Source organism: Egretta garzetta, unplaced genomic scaffold (genome assembly GCF_000687185.1).
Source record: "Egretta garzetta isolate BGI_Z169 unplaced genomic scaffold, ASM68718v1 scaffold149, whole genome shotgun sequence".
Taxonomy (NCBI): Eukaryota; Metazoa; Chordata; class Aves; order Pelecaniformes; family Ardeidae; genus Egretta; species Egretta garzetta.
Window position 1 is genome coordinate 340986 of NW_009269998.1, and position 24868 is coordinate 365853.

The following is a 24868-nucleotide window of genomic DNA, read 5'->3' on the forward strand; positions in this document are numbered from 1 at the left end:
GCCGCCCCCTCCCGCCTCCCTCCCTCAGGCGCAGCCGATGCCGCCCTTGCCAGCGCCCGACCACCGCCGCCTGGTTCCCCACATCGCGTTGGCTTTCCTCCGTTTTCCTGGCGGTGAACGGGCGTTAACCATCGGTTGACTTCTGGGGGTGTCCCGGGGCGCCCTGCCTGCACAGGCAGACACTGGGCCCCCGCTCTTGCCTTAATGCTGCCCTGTGGCAGTAAGGTACGGAGAAGGATTTGGAAGAGGTGGTGTCTGGCGGTGTCGCCCCTGAGGACGCCTCGCTGGTCTACGTGGGCTAGGGTGTGCGTTTGTTAGCCTCCTATGAAGCACTTGGGTACCATAAAGTGTGGTGGGCGAAGGCTATACCTCAGACTCAATCCTTTCACCATTTTTAGCGTGTTTGTGGCTGTAGATTATCAACTGTATCCTAAAGAGCTGGTATGTTACAGTGGTACAGTTAGACATGGTGTAGTTGCTACAAGCTTACCCTGCTGCTAGATCTCCACGGTGAAATGGACTTACTCAACAGACTTAAGTAATAACATACCTGTGATTAAGCAATAATCCAGTTTTATTTTACCCAATTCTTTTCATATGCATGATATCTTTAAGAGCTTCATGAAGTTGGGTAACTTCATCATACAACATGTTAGAAATTGATATGCTGCTGACAATTCATGTGTTTGCTGTCTTACATTGCTCGCATGAGAGTAGAAACAAGATCCCAAACTCTTGCTGAGAGTTACCTTTCTATCGAACTCGGAGGGAGGGATGATATTTCTCAGGTATCTGCTTAATTTAGTGAAATACTGTTGTAAAAAGGAGAAAAGCTATGTAGAAAGGCATAAAAATGGTGAGCTGGGAGAGTTACTGCCACTGTAGTGCAAGATTTTTGCACTTAGTGTATTATGATGGTGTTTGTAAGAAAGACTAGGCCATACAGGTGTTCTTGGAGCATCTGTGTTTTAACTCTGATCAAGAGTATTCCTTTCAAGTGAACCTCCCGGTTGTCCACACTTACCTTGCTCTGCCTTTGTTAAGGAGTGATCTTGCAGCACACAAACTACATTACATTTGGGTCGGAGCACATCTTCAAACATAGATGTGAGTCCAGTAGGGTTTCAAAATGCATTTAGTATGTTCCCACTACTAGTAGCATTCACTTGACAGGAGAGCAGGCTAGAACTTACCCAGAGTAATCTCTCTATCCTTGAAATAAATATAATGTGGGTCCTGGGTTGTCCCCATAAAACGTTTTGCTTGTAAATGTTGCTCTGTGGATTTGACACTGGCAATGCGTCTGTTAGCTTGGGAGTCAATATACTGAAAGTGAGTGTTGGCCTTAATGCTGAAGGCTATATTTGGAAATGCGTCCTTCCTGTGTGGATCTTTGATTTTGCTAGGTACAGTGCTAAAAATCTGAAGCATTCATATGTATTAGGTGGACTAAACGCTACCACGAGATTAGTGGCAATTGGAAAGTGAAGGTAACTTATGAGTTCTGTTCCAGCTAATTCAGCAGTTGAATGGAGTTGAGAGGGCCTACCCTGATCTGTCCTTTTTCCGCTATCTGTCCTACAGTCTTTCTGATGCCTCGTCCTTTGCTGCTGTAATTTTCCTCTCCCAAACCATTTTGCATTCTCCAATCTATTAGAAATGCAGTAGCAAAAAGAAGTACCATGTCGCAAACTCAATTGTTCCACTTGCCCGTATGTATTGCTTTACTCTTCTGAGTCCCTCCGCAGCTTAGGTCTTATTTCCTACTGGTCCTGTATTGCGGCCATAGATTCCAAACTCTTAACATCCAACATTCACTTGTTTCAGTTATCGCTGTGCTGCTGCTGCTTGAGTGCTATTTTTGAGGATTGTTTTTGCCCACTGGTCTTGGCTCCGTGTTTCCCTGAGGCAGACCTTGCCAGGAGCCCTGCAGAATGCTACCTATCAAGACTAGGCAGTAGGTAAGCGACGTTGCCTGTGCCACCAGCCTAGACAAAAGCATCCAGTTATTACCATTGCCTCATCCTCCTTTAATCTTATTAGTTCATGTATCATTCATTTCTTAATGCTTTCTTGCCACTGTAAATTATAGCATACTTTCGGAAGGGATTGTCCTTGTGCCAAATCTTTACTTATGCCAGCATAGTTGTGGTGGTGTATGATGCTGACATATAATAACAAGTGGTAAACCTTTGTGCAGTAATGATAAAAATCTCCAGGGCCTAGTGCACCCAATAATTTCTGTCTTATATTTCTCTCTGCCTCTTTGGGAAGAGGGAGAAGGTGGGAGAGTACGGCTGTCCTAATTTGATTTATTTATTCCTATGGAGAAGAATTTCACTTGCAATCTAGATGGTCTGGAAGAGGACTGGTAGTGCCTCTGCTGCTTGAGGTCAACTGAGTAAAGGGTGTGAGGAACAGCGGTGATTTAGTTTTATCTGTGCGAATTTTATTCACCTTGGTATATAATGCCTTAAAATATTGTGTTGCGTTAGTGTGAGATGCATTTCAGCTTCTTGAATTCTGGAAAGTGAAATTCTAGTTTGGAGCTTCCTAAGGGCAAAGGTGAGTGTTGCAGACTTGAATATAAACAGAAAAACGCTGACCTTAACGTTCAGGTGAACTGTGGAAGTATTTCAGTGCAACTGTAAACTTTCCCTGCAAAACTTCTTCCTTCCTCACACAGCTTATTTAGGAATATGCACTAGTATTCATGCTTATACATACTTAATGTTCCAAATAAGATACGCTATTATATCATGTTTTTCTGGAATAGAAGTTTTGCTGGAATGTCAGCAATAGTTCAGTAGCACTGCCGGCCAAAGTTGAAAAGTAAAATAACATACAAATTAAAAAATAAAATAAAATCTTCTTTTAGTGAATCAGATGTGTTTGAATGTGTAACAAAAAATTTCTCTTACGCAGACTTTTCATATTGTGTGTGTTAATTTTGATAATAGAAGAATCAGTTGTAGAAATGATAGCTGGAAGGAAGGAAGAGGCAACTTTCACCTACTTTTCTGCTCCCAGACAATAGGGGCAAGGTCCAGTACAGCTCATATCAAGTAATGTATGAATAATTAAGCTGTATATGTTATGCTAACCTACCTTAGTAGGTTAAAGGTCTCTTAATTAGTGCTAGCTGGATTAGTCACAGATGTTCTTCTGAAAGAGCTATTACATCACTCACCGGTTTTGCAGAACTGAGAGGCGGTATCATTAGCAGTTTACATTATATTTTAACCACAACTTTCTAAAATCCTCCAAAAAAGAACAACAAAGAACTGTTTGCTGATAGTAACTTATTATTCCACATTACTTCCTTGGAATAAAGTACAGAAAGAAAACCACACAAGTTTCTCTAGTCTGTTTCCTTGCAAAAACTTAATTTCTCCTTGGGAGAAGGGAAGTTGTTATACGTAAATGCAATTATGACTTCAGTTGTAGTATTGGAGTTTTTTAGAATCATTAGTAGTTGCTGTCTTTGAGAGGTTGCGTTATACTGGGTATATGATACAGGAAAAACCAGCCATGACTTTAATCCATCACGAGCTGTTTCTGCAAACAGAAGTGACTGCAGCACTGATGATCAGTGTCTTGACAGTTGAAAATGTTGCTTCTATTTAGGGAAATGACTCAAAATCTGTTTTAAAGACCAGTGGTCCTATTTTTTTTTTTTTCCCCCACTATTGAGTATTGGAGAAAGATTTGTAGAGTGGAAGAATGAAGGAAAACCAGCAGAAATCAGATCAGTATTCTTTGTACTTTGTCCCCCGTTAGTTAAAAATCAAGAAAAAAGTTTAGTGTCCAAGACTTTGTGACTGAGCAGGGTCTGAAAAGATTGATTTTTTTGGAATGGATTTTTTTTCCCAGGTAATAAAAATTCTTGAAATGAAACCTTGAACTAATCTTTATTGTTTTCCTAAATGATGTTTTGTGCTGTAATACAAGTACTGTCTGGTTGTGTGCAAATGCAAACAACAAATGTTTCTCTTCTAACAGGTGCAGTTACTAGGGGATAGCAGTTTGTTGCTATGAATTACTATTTTAATTGAATGCAAATGGTCTCAACCTTACTGAAAATGCGTGAGCGGGGATTGTAGTTCATATTTGTGCCAAATTAAAAAAAAAAAAAAAAAAAAAAGGTAGTTCGTACCTTACGTATAGAAATCAGTGCTGCACAATCGCAACGAGATTAAAATTTACAGAGAATTTTAAAAAAAGCGTAAGGCCAAAATTTTTAAAAGTGAAAAAAAAAAAAAAAAGCCAAAACCTGCTGAAATGCTGAGCCCCTCTTTACCCCCCTGCCCCATAACCCTTACATTTATGCTTCTCCAATTTGGTTCACCTAAACATGGTAGTTCTTGAAACAAAGACACTAAACCCACATTAAATATAAACTCTCAAAAAGATGGTAAATGCTGAAATAGGGTTATACAGTATAGGATTGTCAAAAGGGGAAACAAGCCTGTAATGTAAAACATATGTAAAATAAAATTAAGTTATATGTTATATTAAGTTTTATGCATAAAAATTTAATCCCATGTCTGTTTTGTGAGCTTTCTCTTGAATATTAGACATTACTGCCTCAAACAAGCAGCAGTAGAATATTTGCTTAACATTTGATTGCTTCAGAAATAAAACCTTAAGGGCTGTTACGTAAAGGAACTGGATGTTGTCCATTATCCCTCTAATGAGAATTGTTTCTGAGTATCCACATAGTTTAAAATTTTATTTTAAATTGCTTGCACAAGTAGAGAAGGAACTTGCATTACTTTCAAAAAGAAGGTATTTAACTTGTACAGCTTTCTGCTGGAAGAAGAGACTGAAAGGAAGGTAAAGAATACAAGGGTAAAGAGTTTGGAACCGCAAGATTAGGGAAAGGGAAGAAACAAAATGGAGTTAATAGGAAGGAATTTGTCATATATCGAAAGGTGACAAAATAAAAGATTTTTAGAATCTGCTCCGAGACACACTGGCCTTTCCTATTGCCCAGCCATGTCCGTTAGCATCTAAGGATGCTAGGGTGTGGACATTTAATTTTGTACCCATTGAACTTCTTAAATCCAGGCGCTGGGAATCTCTCTTGTGGAGAAAAAAATATACGTAAGGGAGGAATGGTGTATGCTTGGGGCTTTAGAGGTTAAACATGGCAAAAGCAAGGGGAAAGGCTCATTTGAGTTGAGAGAGGTCAACAGAGTTGTTAACACAGTGTATATCAAATAGGGTTTTGCACAATTCATCTTGGGTGACGTACGACCTACGCGCTTGCCTGTCACTGGGCTTCTCAGCCATTTTCTTCTGTGAGTGGAAGTAGGTGTTCTGCTTGTGTCATCAGCTGGGCTGCCCGGGAACCCACGGTTCGGCAGTGATTGATACAAGTACGGTCAGAAGTGACAAACGTGTTCAGGCATTTGGAGGAGCTTTCAAATATAACATAGAAGTTTAAACATAGCAAGTGGCAGTTGTAACTTGAGGCAAGTCATGTGTTTTTATTCTGTTTCTGTATATTTAGGTTGTTACCCTCTTTTGTTAGTTTGCCTCATTTCTTTAGGTTCTGAAGATGTTTGGGTGAGCCTTGCTAGTGTACTTTGCATGAAAGAACCTGTTCTAGTTGAGTCCCCCTGACTGTTTGACGAGAAGGGTGAAGTTACATAGCTGCAGATTAATAGACTGCTTCCATGTATGTAGAAGCTTTAAAAGAGAACCTGTGCTGCTTTGTGCAAAGGTGACAGGTGTCAAAAAAAAAAGGAAAAATCTCTACATAACTATATTAAACTAGGCTTATCCAAAATGTGAATGTGACTGTTCAGTCCACTACTTGTTGTATGTGCACTAGCATTTAAAAAAAAAAAAATTCCAAATGAAGAAAAAACCCCAAACCACTAAAACATACAGATAGGTTTACTAGAAAATACATCTAAAATCCAATCTTGTAGAAAAACCTGCCTGGGGCTCAGAAAACCTGTCTTCAGCTGGAGGGTATGGAGACAGGAGAAACCAGATGACTCAGTCCTACTCCTAGCATGCAGACTGCCTTTGTTTGGGGCCTGGATAGTTAATTAGTGGTTTCTCTCTTATTAAGTTGCATAAAATGATTGCTGTCTAAGCCAAGATCTAGTTTAAGTCTGTGTAGCACTGTGAAGCTATTTTCTTTTTCACTTTGCAGGGAACTAGCTAGAAGTCCTTATTTTCCACCGTTATCCATGAGGGAGAGCTACAGCCACAGCTCAGGCCAGACCAAGAGCTTATGGAAAAACTAATAGCTCTAAGGTTTTTTTTTTTCACGTTACTTCATTATCAAGATGCAGACTTCTGCTGAAACTTAGAATTTCCTTTACAACAGTTCTGCTTTGTTGCTGCCTTCTCAAATGTTGGTAGAACCTTTTCAAGCTTTAGCAAGGCAGAGCAATTCGGAGCCCCCGCTTGCAGTGACAGAGCTGCCTGTGACCTTCTCAGAGTCCCCTTCTTGGTTGCCTGAATGCATTCCCCTCGCATTATTTTTGGTTATGCTGCAACTAGCCACCAACCTAGAGCCAAGAAAATTGTGCACTTGGTTTCTGTGTGTGCTCAGGGGGTAGTGCGTAAATGGGCATGCTTTTGGACTGTGCCCAGGCTCCTGAGCAAGGTTGCTGCCCTTGACCTGAAATAACTGTACTGTTGCTCTCCCTTCCTCTGTGTAGGTATGCAATATGAAGCTGTGTCTGCCAGTGAGCGCGCTACAAGTGGCACTGTACTTTTCTCATTATAGCTGTTACTTCTTCACACTGTAACAAGGTATCCTATTGCATTCCGTCTTTAGTCACTTGAATTGTATTCTGTCTTTACAGCGTCACAGTAGTATCTTGACTCCAAAACTGACCTGAAAACTGCACAAATAGTCGTGAACTGTTACAAAATTGTTTATCTTACATGGTTGAGTTTGGTTTTGTTTTTTTTTTTTTTTTAAAGCTATGAAAATTGCCCACTGCCATTCTAGAACATAAGGTCTGCAAAATGCAAATACAAAGGTTGCTTAGAGGTTAACAACCCTTTAAAAAGCTCCACTTATCCCTAAAACAGATATTTTTCCTTTGCGCTGTGGCGGGCAGAATCTAGTCATCCTACTCTACAGAGGGAAGGTAGCATGACCTGAAACTTGTAGCTTTTTTTTGCAGTTAAGCACAACATAATATTTTAAACCCCTTATTTCCTCTTCACCTGTCATTAAACTGGAAGTCTTGCGTATCTCTCTCTTCATCTGCAGTTCCCTGTTGTTATGCTTAGCTTGATGTAGATTACTTCCACTGAACTTTGTTCTGGAAGGAGACAGGTATTTCTAGAGACAGGAATTCTTTAACTTTTTCCTGTTTGCTAATAAGTACGACAGAACCAGTATTCCTGAGGCTGTTCAGTAACTAGACTCCAGGGTGTCCTGAAGGCTTTTCCCAGTTTCTCAGATCACTTTCTTCAGTAGTGTTGAGCGTGATCCTTTTTGAGTCATGACCGTTGTCGCATGTTTCTTTAGCGAGAATAGCTTTTCTGGTGTGGGAATAGAGTTAAACCTCAAGGCTGAGTGCTGTGACCAACACTTATTTGGAGACCGAAATTGCATGATATAATGAAGTTTTCTGCCTTCCCTCTTGTGCCACGCTGCTGCCCTCAAAATAGGATCAGCTGCCAAATACCTGTACAGAGTCCTGAAACTCTTGATTAGTCTCTTTTTAAAACATCTTGCTGGTTTTGGCTGATGATGTTTCTCAGTGTTGGGGAACAGTGTTTTGTTCTATTGCCTATATTTATTGGGTAAGTGCTTGCCCATTTACTTATCTTTAGTGAGTTGCTATTCAGTTACCATGCATGTACGGATGAGAAGTTCGGCGTAGTTTTGTCATCCCAGTACTGCCAATACCTTTTTTTTCTCTTCTTGCATGTCTGCCTGCTGTAAAAGCTCTGTGCAGTTAAATAGTGGGTAGCAGGCTACATCTGAGATACTGTTTTTTCCGAACATTCTTCAGGTGATACATGTCTCATTATATCTCTAGCCTGTTCATTTAAAAAAAAAAAAAAGTATCATAATAGAATTATTTAGGATGGAAGCCACCTCAGGAGGTCACTTAATCCAAGTGTCTGCTCAAAGCAGGATCCACACTGAATTCAGACCAGGTTGTTAATGGCTTGGTGCAGTCAGATCTTGAAAACATCCACTGACAGATTCCACACTCTTTGGATACCTTGTTACAATGCTCTGTTATTGTAACAGTGATATTCCCCCCCTCCCCTTAGATCCAGTTTGAAACTCCCCAGTTCAGTTCATGTCTATTGTCTCTCTCTTCTGCTGTGTGCCCATGCAAAGAGTCTGGCTCAGTGGCCTCTTAGGTAATGGAAGGCTGCTATTAGGTTCTCCCAATGCTGCCTTTTTCTGCAGGATGATTGAGCCCTCTTTCCTCTGCTTCTCCTTATAGGGCTAGTGGTCCACCCTCCTGACCATCGTGATGGCCCTCTATTGTACCTGCTCAAGTTTGTCAATATTTTTTTTTCTACTCGGGGTCCAAAACTGGTCATGGTACTCCACATCATAAATGGTAACCTTCATAAGGACCATCTAAGACGTTGTAGTTAAAAGTGGCTTTTCATGTACACCTATTGTAGCCACTGAAGTGTTAGTTTGATTTGAGTCTGACTTTAAACATCATGAGCATAGAGGATCATTTGGAAAGAATGCTTTGTTTTGTTTAGTGTGAAGGTAGCAGTCAGAGGAAATGCCATGAAAATTGATGTGGATTAAACTCATGCTGATCTTTATATTTTTTTCCATAAACGGTTGTATGAAGCAGATGAAAGTTGAGGTTTTTAATTATTATTATTTTTATAAGACTAAGTCTTTATAGAAGCTTCTTCTCTCCCCATCCCCAGTACAGAGGAAGATATTTACAGGATTATTTAGTCTAAGTATTTTTGAAGTTTATTCCATAGATAGATCATCTGAATCAAATGCACTTTGTATCTCATTCTACATGACTTGTTCTTGGCTTTGTGGTCCACCTTGCTGCAGGGGGGGTGCTGCATCAGCCATGGTGATCTATGGATGAAGTTCTGCCTTTGAAAGTAGAATTTGACTTACTGATTGCTTTGAAATTTATGCCTGAGACTGTGGAAGTTTGGAGAAAGACTTGACGAATATAGTAGTAGCACCTGCTGAATACAGGCAGAGAGATTGTACATAATTAAGATTTTTAATACTTCCATAGAAAACTGTAAAGAAACTACGTAGAAACACTTTAAGTGTCGTTTCATCTTGGAATATTCTGTGTTCCTATCCTTATCCAAAACTATTCCTATTCAAATCAATAGATTTGACTCAGTGTTAGAAATATTTTAGTACCATAATTTTTCTTATCTTCTTTTCTATATATTTCCTGGGTAACCCCTTTCAAAAACCTCACCTTCACTACCCCTCCTTATCTTTGAGGGCATGAAGGAAGCTCAAAAGTCTGCCAGTTATGTACTTGCTACTTAATGAACTCTGTTATGTCATTACTGTATTGACAGGTCTTTTTTCATAACTCCCTGGCAGTAAACTTAGTTTCGGTCAAGCATCTTCCATGTGGAAAAACTGAAAAGCAAGCAGACGTTGGAGATGAGTTATAGTAAGTTAAGTAATTCTGCTACACAACTCTGTATTCTATTGGTACAGTAGGAGCTTGGAAGAAAGCAAGCTGTTATATTTCTACAGGTTTTATTATTTCAGAGAAACAAATTAGAGCAGTTCGATGTACGAGTTTTTATGTAGTTTTGAGTAAATGTTACTGTATTGATTTGTGCTTTACTCATGCTTTCACAATATTCTCTCCATAAGCTATCATGGTTTAGTTTAAAATCACATTATTATTTTCAAGCTGCAAAATTAGGCATTCATAAGTTCAAAAATGTAATAATTTACTTTCCTGGATGAGGTTGCTTTATGGTGCATGCCATACTTTTTTTTTTCTTACCATAAAGCTGTCTTTTGAATATTTGTTCTTGTAGTCTTATTTTTCCTTTGTCACCTAAAGCAGGGTCCTGTATTCTCTTACTATCTGCAACGTAACTGTTGAATTCTTTTTGATAAAATCTAATGCCTCAGGGAACTGATGGCTGGATGTAAAAAAGCAATCCAAGAACTGATGGCTGGGTGTAAAAAAGCAGTCCTGATCCAGGGAAGGGCAGGAGAAAAATCTCAGGGCTTCCTGATGTAGAAGGAAAAGGGGAGAGATGAATGGTGAACCTCCACTCCACAATTCTGACTTAAAGGTAGAGAGGAGCAGAAATGTGTTCCCATCACTGTTGAATCCAGTGCTACTCCCATTTAAACTGTCTGGAAGTTGTTTTTACTTCGGGATCTTTCATTGTCCCAGTCAGTCCAGCTTCAGCCTCAACACATACACTCAGGGAAGGGTTTCATTGTGAGTACCTTGTGATGAAGTGAGAGTGACTGCACGAAGGATCAAAAGTAGAGCTCTTCTGCAATTTGATAGTAGCTTCCTGAATTGTAGTTATATTGATAAGCATGTGGTGAATTATACTAACCCGAGCTGTATCATAGCTATTATCCTAGTCAAGCATCAGTAGCACTTGACCTTCAAGGTGCTCCTACGGTCATAAAAAGCACGGTTTACCTTAAACTGGAGAGGGATATGTGTGGGCAGGGTAATCGCTGAAGTTGACATTGCAGAAGCAGCCTTGTGTTTTTATTCCAAGCAGTCCTTACGCCATGCTGCTCAACGATTGCCCCTATACCAGAGGAGTTATTTGCAGTAGAGAATTTGGACAGTGTGCAGCACTTGCTTTCCTTCACCAATAAGGCTTGTGATGCTCTGGCATTAAGTAAATGAGCGGTCTGGAATAATAGAGTGCTAGAATCTATTCCAAATGTTAGAGCTCTCTGCTCTAAACAGATAGTCTCGTTGTATTCTTGCTGACTAATTGAGGGTGTTATTTAGTCTTTAAGCTCAATGAGAATGCAACCACAATTCTCACCAAAAAAGGTTCTACAATAGTATAATGGAGTCTGGAGTAGTGCCAGTAGGTATCGGACTGAAGAAATGAGGCTCTTGAGAAGGAAAAGTTCTGCAGTAATAGGCCTGCAGAAGTTTTATTCTAGGCAGAACTATGACACAGACTTTTGTTGCAAGTGAAATGTTTTTACTTGTTAAAATAACAATGGATTTATTTTATTTTTTTTTTATAGCAAGATCAACGGTTTTGGAGCTATGTAGCCACATTTATTTTTCTGCTTCTAGATAATTCATATTTAATATATGAGATTGTTTCCTTTCTTATTGAAGTATTAGTCTTGTTTTGAGCATGCATGAGGTTTTTTTAGAAAGAGAGGACAAAACACTGTTAAAGCTCATTTTTCATTAGGTTTTGAACTTATAAATACTTAATTTTTATCTTAAACTTTACAAATAAAAATTTAATTAAATGTGAGTTCGTAATTAAATACAAGATCACTGTTTCTGAACAATCTCTTTAATGTATAATCAGTCTCAGCTACTGAATTTCTCTCAACAGCTACTGTAGGAAAAAATGCATGAATAAATACATCAAAGGTATTCAACTGCCAGAATAATTCTGGGCCTCGTCTTCTTAGTATATTACTATTTTAATGTATTCACTTCTGATCCTTTTAAAGCTGAAATAGTTGTGTATTATGGGCATTGTGACTTCAAATATTGGCAGGCCTTGAAGCCACAAAGCTGGGAATTATTACAGCCTATCTGGAGGAGCAGCATACTTTCCTTTTGCATTACTGCAAGTCATGAATCATCTGGGGAAATATCCATATGGTTTGATCACGGCTTATTCACACCTAAGAATAGTACTCTTCTCCTGGTCCCAAACCAGATGTGATTGGACTGAGCCGTACTCAAGGACACTTCTTAAAAAATAGGTCAATCTTTTGTACTGTGAAAAATTGCAAGATGTATTGAGAAGTTTCTTGCACCGGCAATACATTGCTCCTGCGTCACCAAGGTGTAGTCTCGAGCTAGATTGCTTCTTAGACCTTGCACACTGTTACTATTTCCACAGACATACTTCCATCATGGCCTGATTAAGTGCTATATCTCTTCTCAACTTTTATTATTTCTGCCCTCTGCCGCTCTCCGTGTTCTTTGTTCTGTCTTTTGCACAAGTAGTCTTACAAGATTTTTATCTTCTGCTCTCAGGCTTCGGTCTCACCATTACCTTTAATTAAGTTCCTGTTAAACTGGCATCTCTCCCTTCTCACTTGCACGGCCTCCTCCTTCCCTTCTTTTCTCATATTCTTCTGCTACCTTGCCTCTTCCTTCCATAATAATTAAGTTATTTCTCTTCATTGGTCAGTGACATTCATGGATCTTTCTAATCATCATAAATTAAAATAGGCATGGTTTCATCCTAGATGTTTTCTTTGCAGAGCTTTAAAGCACAAGCGTGAAACGATGCTGTTGATAACGTTGCGGGATAACTGGTTGTGTGGCGGTCTGCAGTTGTTTTGATGTAGGCAGCCAGAGCAGTGCCTTTCGGTTTCTGCTTCCCTGTAATTTCCTAGGTGCTGTCTTGAAAGTATAGGAATATTGTAGTTTTAAGGCGGCCTGCTCTCAATGTTTTAGTAGGATGGTTGAGAACTGGTAGGTTACAGTTTAATACAGTTAGCTGTCACTTTTAAACTACATAAATGCATAAGCTCTCCCAACAGCTTCCCGTGCTTAGCTGATGCTTGAATGTTCAGAAAGGAAGACAAACTATAACTGTCTTATATGTCAGCTTGCCTTTCCTAAAAGGAGAGGAAGAAGAGCATCATTGTACTTTTGAATGTTTGTTTAGCGCTAGTTGATAAATATTTTCCCTCTAACTGTCCTGTAAAATGCAGGGGGTGGAAAAAGGACAGAATGAAAACTAGCTCCCCTTCTAATGCACACCTTTGCAGGAACTTGGTTTCGCAGGATCTGACACACCCCCACCCCCTGCAGCACATGTTTATGAACAAATAATCATTATATATAGTAAAATGTGTTATTTGAAAGTCAAATGTAATGCAAAACAAATCTCTTTGGCTTATAGTGCGAAACATCAAAGTTGGGTTGCTTGGGTTGCTGAATCTGCATTCATGCAGTTTTCATTTGTGGTCAGTGGAACCATGTACCCATGCTTGCAAAGTTCATGTTAGAAACAAACCCCCTAGGAGTTCATGGTACAGAAGCCAAGGTAAAGCAAAACTCAGAGGTGGAAAAGGGAGTCTTGGTTTCCCTGCATGAAACTGAATGCTGGAAGGAGTAATGAAATTGAGTAATGAATTGAAATAGTATAAAAAGCGCACATAAGTTTGACATACAAGGTGAAGACACTGTACTGCTTTGAAAGAAATAGGTAGGGATATAAGCTTTCCTTTCTGTGTCGTCTTATGCAGAGATCAAGACAAAGAAATGTGTGTTAATAACAAGTAAAATACTTTATTTTTTTTCCTTTACAGTAAAAGAAGTGGAAAACAAGCATTGCAGAACAATGAGGTAATTCTTTCTTCATGTAATAAATTTTTAGTAATTTTAAATAATACTGATAATTTTTTTTAACTTTGAGTCCCATAATTGTAGTTTTATTTTGGAAAAAATGATGTCTATGGTGCAGATGTGGTTTGAATGATACTGAGAGACTCGCACTGGTGAAACAGATGGAAGACTCGGGTTAATCACATATGGCTGAAGTTTGGCTGCGTAATGATCTGTGCTTGATGTGGACCATGTGGTTTTTCATCCCTTTGTGCCTTATGAATGTTTAAGGACTAGCGTTGTAAGTTTGTCTGCATACATAGCAACAGACAGGTATGACTTGTATTTGCTGCTTATTTAAAAGAAAAAAAGATGGAATGAGATGTAGAGTCTGACCATTTCTAAAAAGTGCTTCATACTTCTGGTAGGAGGTTTGTTACTTCCCTGGTCTTTCAGGTGTCTGTTAATTAATTTGTTTGATAAAGGTATATTATATCCCTTTAAGACAAGTTTTTTGTTTCACGTTCAAATAAAATGCAACAGTTAGCCCAAAGGACAGAGCCTGTGATTAGAAATGTTTGATCATACAATGGTATGAGTAGTTAACTATTCCACATATTTCCATCTTTGCTGAAAATTTAAGAAAAGGTGTGCACTGGATAAATAAAAAGGTGCATGCAAGCATCGTGTTAACTTCTAGCCAGGCCCTGACTGCACTATCTACCGTAAACACTTCTATTTTGCCTAGCTATACCTATTTGTAAAAGTCTTAACTAGCCTTCTCTTATTCCTACCCATCTTGGATATAATGATATTGAATGAGGAATTAACAGTCTAAGGAAAAAAAATCTCTGGGGAAGAAGATACTGGAATTAATGTAAGTGCAACACAAAAGTAGAAGTGGGGAAGAGACGAATAGATGGTAAGGATAGGTTCAGCACAGTCATCAAATATGTTTAGCCAGGTACTCCTAGAAGTTTTGCATATTGGGCATTGTGTTTGTCAGTTTTATTAAAGAAAAGCCATAATGTGTAGGATTGTGCTTCATTAGGCCTGGACAGTGGTCTTAGTAGTTGGGATTGCTTGAATTTTTGTGTAAATAATTTTTAATTGAAATATTTTTATCATCTACTATATCGCATCCTATCTGGCTAGAATTTTTAGCTGTAGCTTGTGTTCACATAGGTTTTTTGAAAAGGACAGGGCTATAGCTGACTTTATCCCGTGAATAACAGGTGTAGGGTTATTCACAGCACACTCAGAGTAAATTTGTGTTTGCTGGGGCTCAGAGCTTGCACTTGTTGCCCATCACGTTGCACATGTAAACAGTAAGTAGAGATTAAGTTGGGCTCTTTGTGCAAGTTTCTGGTCTAATCATCCTTGGAAATAAAAAAAGAGTGCTCGTTAGATTGTCTGAGTTGATTAATGGTGAGTCACAGGTTACTTTCTTTGTTTTTCCTAACCTGTCTCCCTAGTTTTTTCGTTCAGGTTTCTTGTCTTGAGTTTGTTGTAGTGTTACATCGATAACTCATGCTTCACAAGAATCTTGGGCAGCAAAGATAGCAGGATCAGGTTGATTAGACAGGGCTTGTTTTAAGAAAGAAAAAGATACTTGGACCATTAGCTTGTTTAAAAGTATTCAGGTTAGTCAAGACAGAAGATAGGGCAGGGCTTGTTTTAAGTACACATGTATGCCCTTTTAGTCTGTTTTCAGGACTGAGTCCTTATGTCACAACCATGAAAGTAAAGAAAGAAAACAGGAAAGAAAGAAAAAGATACTGGACCATTAGCTTGTTAAAAAGTATTCAGGTTAGTCAAGACAGAAGATAGGGTTATATGGAGTAAACAAATGCAGCTGAGCCAAATAAAAGGTGTTTGGGTATAGGAGGGGGTTTAAGCCTGGTAGATTTAGCTCATTAGGAGTGTGTTGCAATGTTTTTTTAGAAGCAGAGGAATAACAAATTCTATTTTCCCTTGAGGCAACTTTGGGCTGTACAGTCAAGGAATTTAAACCATTGATGGTCTAGACAAATGATGCAAGGGACCTTTAAAAATACTGGATGATGGTGTCTTCTAGAGAGAAGCAATGTTAAGAGATGGCACATTGCATTATAACTTGTAATTGGATGTTTTAATGCTGTGGTTTGCTTTGTGTATCACTTGTAACGTAGATTTGACATAATATATTATTTTGTGTCATGGCAGCTACTTCCTATTGCAATTTGTTTTGATAGCTTGCTTCTCTTACTTAGGGTTTCTTTTAGCTCTGAGGGCATATGCTCCCAATTCTCACATTTCATTTAACTTGCCTGAGCAAGTCTTAAATAGGAGTGAAATATTGCAAACGCTGCAGAAGGAGGGTAGCTATAAGTAGCTTGGATAGGGAAAATATCACATCAACATTTAAATAATACATTACAAAACCCCTCACTTTTCTTGTTTTGCTTGTTCTGTGTGCAGCAGAAAGAGGGAAAGAAGGAGCGAGCAGTGGTGGACAGAGTGTTTATCGCAAGAATATGTCGAATCCTGAGAATAATGGTCCCTAGAACACTTTGTAAAGAGGTAAGCATTGCCTGCAGTAACAAAAATAAGCAGTTTTGGAGTCAAGTTTTCTTTCGTAATTATATCAGAATTTAAACAAAAACATATACCTTCTTGAATAGGACTATATTTTACTATATGTTTTAAAATAGCAACATATTAATATGAAAATCTACATGTATGTTCAGTTGTTAGATCACTAAAAAGTCGCATTCTGGTTTCAGTTGCAAGATAAGCCAGTTGCTGTCAGCTGCTAATTACTCTCCGCAGCATATCTTTTAAAAGGGCATCCAGGTTTTGTTTGATTCGGTGCAAGGTGGTACACTGCTCTGTGCAAATGCTTGCTATCTTTAAATAGCATGCTGTTCATCTATAATCTTGCTTTTGTAACATATCTAGACCAACCTTTATTAGAAAGTAAATTTGTCAAAAAGTCTGTTAGCCTCATCTCAGGAAAGCTATGCAGACTAGAATTTAGCAAGATAAAATTGTTAGCCTCAGTGTCTTTCTCATGCTTTCCAGAATGCTTCATTATTTATTTATTTTTTTAAAAGAGCATTAGCTGAGCTCAGAACTTAAGTGATGAACTGTAATAGATTAGAACTTCAGCATACATCAGGCACAAGAGAAATGAATTCCAGTGTACAGAATGTAGAGCAAGCATGGCACCCAGCCTGGGTGAACAGGGATCTTCAACAGCTCATTCACAAAAAGGAAGCACATAGAAGGTAGAAGCATCGGTGGGAATGCCTCTAAGAGAGCTGGCAGGGCTGGGCTCCATCAACTTCAAAATGTCTTGGCCATTGGAAGAGGTTACTGATAATCCCCCAAAACCCCAAACATCACTCCCAACTTCAAAGATTACTGTACTGGAAGCTATAGGCTGGTCAGCCTCACTGTGTTCCTGGTAAGGCTGTGAGCAAATCCTCCTGGAAGCTAACTCTGGCCACGTGAAGGACAAAAAGGTGATTACAAACAGCCAGCCTGGATTTATGAATGGCAGATCATGCCTTACTAACTTGATTGCTTTCAGTGATGTGATGACTGGCTGCATGGATAAGGGAAGAACGGAGCCTGTTGGATACTTTGATTTTTAGTGAGGCCTTGAGACTAAGGTGTCCCCTAGTACTCTGATAGCCAAACTGAATTGGCTGGGTGACTGGACAGTGGGGTAGATGGAAAACTGGCTGGACTATTGGGCTTAAAGACAAACTTTCTCCATAAAAATGTAATCAGTATTCTATTAAAAAAAAAATATTGTATGCTATGTTTACTGCAAAGTAAGAAAATACTGCATTAGCTGGGGGCAGCAGGTTAATACTTGTCTGCTAGATATGGTCAGACCAACTACTAGAAAAAAGTGGTGAATTTTATCCATTTTTTAACTGTTACACTTCTATTTTTGTACTAGACAGGTTATTTGCTCCTTATTGCTGTGATGCTGGTAGTCCGCACATATTGTGATATTTGGATGATTCAAAATGGAACAGTCATAGAAAGGTATCTATAAATGCGTTATTTTAAAACATTTTCTTTTGTTTATTAGGGAAAGTAATCTGTCAGAACACATATTCAGACATTTTATAGGTTGCTTATTTATAGGAAACAGTTGGTATAGTTGCAGTTTTTTGAGGAGGGGGGATCCCTATATTTTTTGAAAGAAAATTAATTTTAATTAACTGTTTTTCTGCTGTTGGACACAATTTTAATTTTTTTAACCAAAACTTACTTTATTAAATGGTTTTCAGTTCTTTGCATCACATTTTGTACACTGAAAACTCTAAATCTCACATTGATCTGAGGGTCCAAGAGGGCACTTCAGAATAGTGGCATAGTGGCTCTATGGCATAGACTCAGGCACGTTGTTTGGATTTTAGGACTGTTACTTCTTCCTACTGAACTGTCTGCTCTTCAGACTGATAAACACAATGCTTTCAGTCTTAATGCTTTAGAAAGTGTTTTCTAGACATCGGATTATTCTCGTTGCTAATTGAAGCAAGTCAGAATTTGTCTTGAAGTGTAATTCAGAATTATATTGTATTTCAGGAGAGACTTTCAGTGCTTTGTAGAATGGAAGGACTGCTTTGTTTCTCTCTTATGAGAGTCTGTGAAAGCAAAGAAGGAAAGGAACTGGTATTCTGCGACGATGAATTTCTGAGCCCTTAATGCAGGCAGCTACTGCAGGAGCAGAAGGGAGATAATTGCTTAGTCTGTCACTTTACCACTTAACTTACAGAAGTCTGTCATACTTGATCCTACAGCTGATACTACAGGTTTCCATGATAATTTTTTTTTTCCCCCTCTGTGTGGTCCACTGAGAACTTGTCCGCTTAAGACATGCTAGTTTATGCTTTCTCTTTTCTCTTGTACTAACGCTTAGCCGATGGTCATTTACAGTGCTATCATTGGCCGCAGCAGAAAAGATTTCAAGAAATACTTGTTCAACTTCATCGCTGCAATGCCTGCTGTAAGTGCTTTTCTTGTGCCAGCCTTTTAGTAGAACATATTTTAAATGTAAATAAAGAATTTGGGGAAAAGATCTCAAATGAGTGCCTTAAACCCCACGGAAATTAGTTGTTTTACATGCAGGTGTGTATTAAGACATTTCATTTTCTGGCTTCAGTGTGTGGGAGACTTTATCAGCATGTTTCCCTATTGATTGCAGCTATTTTTCTGACAGATATATTTAGGTTTTCAGGTTGGTTTTGCTGATGGCAGTTCAGACCAATAGCTTAGCGTGCCATCTGAAGTACTGCGTAGTAACAGCTTACGGATCGGATGATGTTTCAGCGTTGTAGGTGTGGGATTCTTTTGACACCACTGAAGATGAATATCTCTTCTTAGTCTTTAATTTTTATATTTCTTACAGCTGCTTCTGAGATTTGTTATGTTTTTTCCCCACCCTTTAACTTTCCTTCAGCTTGTCAACATCTCTGACCTGCACCAGATAGAAATAATTGTTACTACCTAATAGGTAACGTACCTGGTTTACAATAGATTTAAAAGAGAATTGATCCATTTAAGGTAGTGATTGTCAAATTGTGGCTCTTACCTAGAGCTTATCAGAAGAGCTGAAGATATGCTATATGAACATAGTTTTACATTAAATCTTTTGATGTGATGAGATCCACTGGGAACTGGGGTTGTCAAAAATGCAGGCAGAAACCTAATCAGTGGTCCTGCAGATGCTATGTGGTTGGTCTTAGGTGTGTTAATGGTAATATGACTTGAAGGGGAGAGAGAATTCACCTGTTCTAAAGTGTTTGCACAATCTATGCTGCAAAGTGATTTAAGTATCTTGTTAGCTAAATACTGAAATACTGTCTCTTATTTTAGATCTCCTTAGTTAATAACTTCCTGAAGTATGGCCTTAACGAATTGAAACTTTGCTTCCGAGTAAGGCTTACCAAATACCTCTACGAGGAATATCTTAAGTAAGTAACACCTGTTTAATGTCTGAGGATTTAAAAACTAAATAGATTAAAATCACACCAAATAATTTTAAGTACATCATAAGAAGGTAGCAAGGTGCTTAGTAGGTTAGGTGTACTGTTCAGAAAAGACTTTTGGTTGCAAGTAATTTGCAGTTAAGGATGAGTGGCTCATCCAGGTTGCATAAGGCACAGATACAAAGACAGCGAAGTTGGCTCAGTTAGGAAAAACAATAAGTACTGCTTCCATTGCTGGATCAGCTCCCAAAATACTTCAGTTCCTTTCATATAGGGCTAATAATCCTGCAGACTGAATTGGATGTGTGAACTTGAATAGCTGCTTATGTCCTTCTGCACCAAATTTTGGTTGTCAGGTGTGCTGATGCAGAGTTTGTGAGGGTTTTCTGACTTCAAGTGCAGCAGCAGTGCATAGAGAAGCGTGGGCCTGAGCTTCAGCTAAGACGTCCTGGAGCCTAAACAGTTCTGCAGGATTTAATGTGGATCTGATCAGGCGAAGCACAAGCTGTGTTGACTCCGTGCAGTCATGTCGTGTCATGTGTGTGCTACTTTCCATCTCGGTTGTATGAAGCAGGGGCGTTCCAGTTATTTGAGATCCCAGGTAATGTTTTTTTTCTGCTGCTTAACTATTGTTTTGTTTCAGAGCTTATACATACTACAAAATGGGAAATCTGGACAACAGAATAGCTAATCCAGATCAACTCCTTACACAGGATGTGGAAAAATTCTGTAACAGTGTAGTGGACCTGTACTCGAACCTTAGCAAGGTAAGGCTTTTCAGAGAGAACTTTGAGTAATACCTGTGGACGTTTAGGATGCGATGTCAGAGCTCAAAAGAATTGTTTGCATTTATTTGTGTATTGCTTGGAGTATGGTGTTAAAAGAAATTGTTTATGATATCATTTCACACTCTCTGTGGTTTCCGTGACCTCTGCCAAAGCACTGGTGTGGATTGCTACAGTTTGTATTAAATTTTCTTTCAAAGAACTTACCACATTCATTTGCAGATCAGCAGTGATGAGTATGCTTTCTCAGCTAGTTTGGTTTCAGAAGAAAAGCAATGCTTAGCTTTTAGTTAGATACAAATATTATTTTGGATAGGGAAGTGTCATTGAACAAGCATTTCCCTATGTTTCTGTGTAAATTTTAGGGGGGTTAGGTAATAGAATACTGTTGAAATTTTTAGACTAAATTTTGTTGATGCTATGTTCATACAAGTATAAAGCAAAATACAAGGTGATTTGTTCAAAAACTTCTGGCTACAAAACCTGTAGTTTAGCTGCTCTAGCTCTGAGAAAGCAGGTACAGAACAGGATGCTTGCATATTGGAATACTGCTTCTATCCAGGTACATAGCCAACTATATGGCATTATTCTGCTCAATATTTCTCATGATTACTTCAGTTAAGAAGTAATCATGGGGTCTAGTCCAACTTTGCTCAGTGAGCAGAGCGTTATTCCAGTGTTATTACAGACCTAAAATAGTGAAGTACTTCTTTACATGGTATGTGCTTTATCTGAAGATCACAATGCTTTTATGGTCAATGCTTGAGTGAATGTCATGTGGATGAGATTCCTTTTGTTTTAGCACTTAACACTGGTTAACCTATTACACAAGCTGTGCTTTTAATGCAGAGCTATAACTTACCAGGGTGGTTAGTGGTTTCTGGACCATTCTATATTCATATTATGTTGGTGTTCTAATGTTTTTTTCTATGCTTCTCTTACAGCCCTTCTTGGATATAGTTTTGTATATCTTCAAGCTAACAAGTGCAATAGGAGCTCAGGTAAATTGAGTGGTGTTTTTAGCATTATATGCAAATTTTCCCTTCTTTGGTTATAGCCTTGTATCTATTCAAAGTCTGAGGAAAATTCTAGATGTTCATTATAGATTAATCCATTATTCAAAGGGATGTACTGGAAGTATGCTTTTACACTTAATTTTTTGTACGCTTTAGTGCTCTCTATCTTGAGGCAAGCAAGCCAAAAACCAGAATTCGTAGGCATTCAACCAACTATTTTAAGAAACAAGAATTTTCTTTATTCTCTTGTAGCAGTTACTTGGGAATCCCCTTTAGTACAGTACCCTTCTAGCTGCTTTTGTCTTGCATGACTTCCATTTAAGGGAGAAAATAGGTTTTCTGTTTCTTTGCAGCCTCTATGAAGGGGAGGGATTCTTTTGATTGAGCTGTATGACCATTATATTCTTCTCCCCTGCACCCCCCACCCCCATAAGATGAATCATTACAGATCATTACAGAAATAATTCTTCAGCTTAGTAAGATGGTACATTAGCAAACATGTTCAGGGTTTGACAAGAAGTAGCTCTGGGACACATGATGTAGACTTTGTAGAAACAGACTGCATTAAAGGCTTAGCTGAACCTAGGTAATTTTTCCTGTCTCGGATGTCTTTGCATTGCTCTCTGTAATATTTATTTATTACAGGCAGTTTTTGCCAAATTCAGTTTATGCCTTGGTTTTACGCCATGTCATGCTTCCGTAATATTTAAGCATGCTCCTTGGGAGCCCTGGTCTGTTGCAGCTTAGGATCCAGAAGAATGAGAGATCCCTACCAGGACTGCTTGACAAAAGCAGGAAATATGTTGGGGATGTATGGATCAAAGAAGGGGATGGGACTGAAATCTTGACTGCTGTGACAGTGTAGCAAATACAGAGAAAAGAGCTAAGGAGAAATGATGGAGAGGAGATGAGAAAGGACCAGGAAAGTATTGATGAAATAAGCTAGGACGGTGGAGCACGGAAATCACACTGGATGGTGATAAAAACTTGAGCAAAAGGCTGGGATGGGAACAGCATCTGGGGACAGAATTAGTAAAATTAGTAAAACAGTATCTACAGCACAAAAGAAAGGAACACAATGGGAATTGCAAGAGTAATTAAATTGGTAATGAGGTGAGAATCAAGGGATTCCTGTTTCCTGGGGATTTTGGGTACAGATGTTGCAGTTTGAGACTGTCTAGATGGTAAGCTTTTGCTCTTTTTTGATGTTCACAGGGTCCAGCTAGCATGATGGCGTACTTGATTATTTCAGGGTTTTTCCTTACACGTTTAAGGAGACCAATTGGCAAGATGACTATTATAGAACAAAAATATGAAGGGGAGTACAGATACGTCAACTCACGGCTTATTACAAACAGGTATAGATTTACTTGGATGGCAAGATATAAGTGACAAAGTGGTGTAAACGGAAGCTGTATGTTAAAATATATTTGGAAAGTCTGATGCTATCAGTTCTGAGCAAACTGCATCTTTATGTGGATTATTATTAAATAATTGGCATGTGCATTTATATTCCTAATTCAAAAGACAAATTGTAGCTGGGCTATGATAAGTTTATGTTCTACTATTGTGAAAAAGTACAAACTCTTATTTCATAAGGTAGCTGAAAGAACCATATCGCTGTGTTTTATTGCTGACTTTTTCAAAGATTGTCTGTAACAAAATGATGTTGCATTGTTTGTGGGTTTGTTGGTTTTTATTTTTTTAGTGAAGAAATTGCTTTTTATAATGGAAATTTGAGAGAAAAACAGACTATTCATAAAACCTTCCGTAAGCTGGTAAGACTTCTTTTATCATCTTAAAACATTTTAAGCAAAACTTCAATTAATTTTATCATGGTGATTCTTGACATATATTAATACAAATTGGATTATAGTGGCTTGGTGTTTCTGCTGCTACAGTCATTAGATTTAAAAATAAATGAGTAGGCTATAAGTGGAATATAAGTTTCTGATAGGACGGTCTTTCTCTTGGCACTTACCTCCTTTTCACCCACCACAATTACTACTCTCTCACTGCTTAGTTTCACGCCTAGGTTGTTGTGATCTAGAGTTCAAGCCTTTGCCAGCAGGGACACTTGCGCAGTGCTTCTCACAGTTAGGTGGCAGACGTTGTTGAGGTATTGCTGAAAAAGAACTATATTTGGAATCAAACTTCTGTAAAATAATAAAAGGTAGTAAACCAGGTACTCATATAGTTTGACCTTTTTTCTTCTGTAACTCACCAGGTGGAACATTTGCATAATTTCATCCTGTTTCGGTTCTCTATGGGTTTCATTGATACTATCATTGCCAAATGTAAGTGTTTGCCCAGTGCTAATGGACTGCTATAAATAACAAAGTGCTAAACTTTTTACATGAGAATTCTCTTTTTTTCTTATTGCTTCAATTAACGCATAGCTTAATATTTACTCTTAAACTGCAGACCTTGCCACTGTGGTTGGTTACCTGGTTGTTAGTCGTCCATTTTTGAACCTGGCTGATCCTCGTCATCAGAATAGTACTCATGCAGAACTTTTGGAGGTAAACAGAACAGAATTAAAACAATTTCCTGAATTTAAATGTTGTTGGTCTACATAAAGAAACTTTCTCCTACTATAGGATTACTACCAAAGTGGAAGAATGTTACTGAGAATGTCTCAAGCTTTGGGCAGAATAGTCCTAGCAGGCCGTGAAATGACAAGATTGGCTGGGTAAGCTTAATAGTGGTTGTATAAAATAATCTTTCTTGAAGTTATGTTATTGCTGTTTCTTATCTCATTTTAAGAAACTGGCTGTCTGTACAATCAAAACAAAATGAGGTTATGTGTTTTGTTCATTGCAACACCCTAAAAATCTAGAAATTAAAAACATTTTGTACTGAAAACATATTTGGAGATGTGCTAATTATGTCCACTAGTAACTTTGTATCTAAATAGTAGCAGCATACAGTTTGAATGTTTAATTGAAAAGACATTGTAAATCACTTATGCATTGATTATTTACCAAACTTTTTTTTTTTTACTTCTTAAGAAGAAAAGTTATCAAATATTTGGCTATTACAGGAAAAGGTTCCTGTAAATATTTTGGATAGTCGACAACCTCAGTGCAACTCTTAAAATGTAAACATTCTGTTTCTGTGCTGGGTTGAGTAACTTGTCAATTTGACAGCTTAACAGAGTACCCTTTAGAGCTTCTGTGGATTTCTAAAATTTCTAAAGATTAATCACTTATAGTTTGTTTGTTTTTTTTTTTTTTTTAGGTTCACAGCTCGAATTACAGAATTAACGCAGGTTCTGAAGGACTTGAATAGTGGCAAATATCAGCGTACTATGGTGTCGCAAGAAAAAGGTAGATGTGACATAATATGAAATGTGTATCTCTGTGTAGTGCTCCAGTTTCTAATACTTTTTTCTTTATTTAAGATGCAGATAAAAAGCAAGTTTTGCCTTTGATACCTGGATCTGGAGAAATTATCAACACTGATAACCTTATCAAGTATGTTTACAAATTCTCCACAACTTCAATATTTTTAATGTAGTCTGGCTTTTAAGTCTTTCTTCTCTACCACTACTAATAGAGGTTTTAATACACATTATCACAAAA

At 38.2% G+C, this 24868-nt stretch overlaps 1 protein-coding gene across 1 annotated transcript in view; it reads left to right on the top strand.

Moving 5' to 3' along the window:
* Nucleotides 1-37: 37 nt before the first annotated feature.
* The window catches only part of ABCD3 (ATP binding cassette subfamily D member 3), a 30528-nt gene continuing 5697 nt past the window's right edge, over nucleotides 38-24868 (top strand). The window contains exons 1-17 of the mRNA XM_035902864.1: nucleotides 38-113; nucleotides 416-441; nucleotides 1669-1961; nucleotides 13478-13514; nucleotides 15954-16055; nucleotides 17446-17534; nucleotides 18432-18501; nucleotides 19371-19468; nucleotides 20127-20250; nucleotides 21213-21269; nucleotides 22500-22642; nucleotides 22993-23062; nucleotides 23512-23581; nucleotides 23709-23806; nucleotides 23885-23976; nucleotides 24525-24613; nucleotides 24688-24760. Of these exons, the coding sequence (XP_035758757.1) occupies nucleotides 38-113; nucleotides 416-441; nucleotides 1669-1961; nucleotides 13478-13514; nucleotides 15954-16055; nucleotides 17446-17534; nucleotides 18432-18501; nucleotides 19371-19468; nucleotides 20127-20250; nucleotides 21213-21269; nucleotides 22500-22642; nucleotides 22993-23062; nucleotides 23512-23581; nucleotides 23709-23806; nucleotides 23885-23976; nucleotides 24525-24613; nucleotides 24688-24760 (1607 nt within the window). The remainder of the gene's footprint in view (nucleotides 114-415; nucleotides 442-1668; nucleotides 1962-13477; nucleotides 13515-15953; nucleotides 16056-17445; nucleotides 17535-18431; nucleotides 18502-19370; nucleotides 19469-20126; nucleotides 20251-21212; nucleotides 21270-22499; nucleotides 22643-22992; nucleotides 23063-23511; nucleotides 23582-23708; nucleotides 23807-23884; nucleotides 23977-24524; nucleotides 24614-24687; nucleotides 24761-24868) is intronic.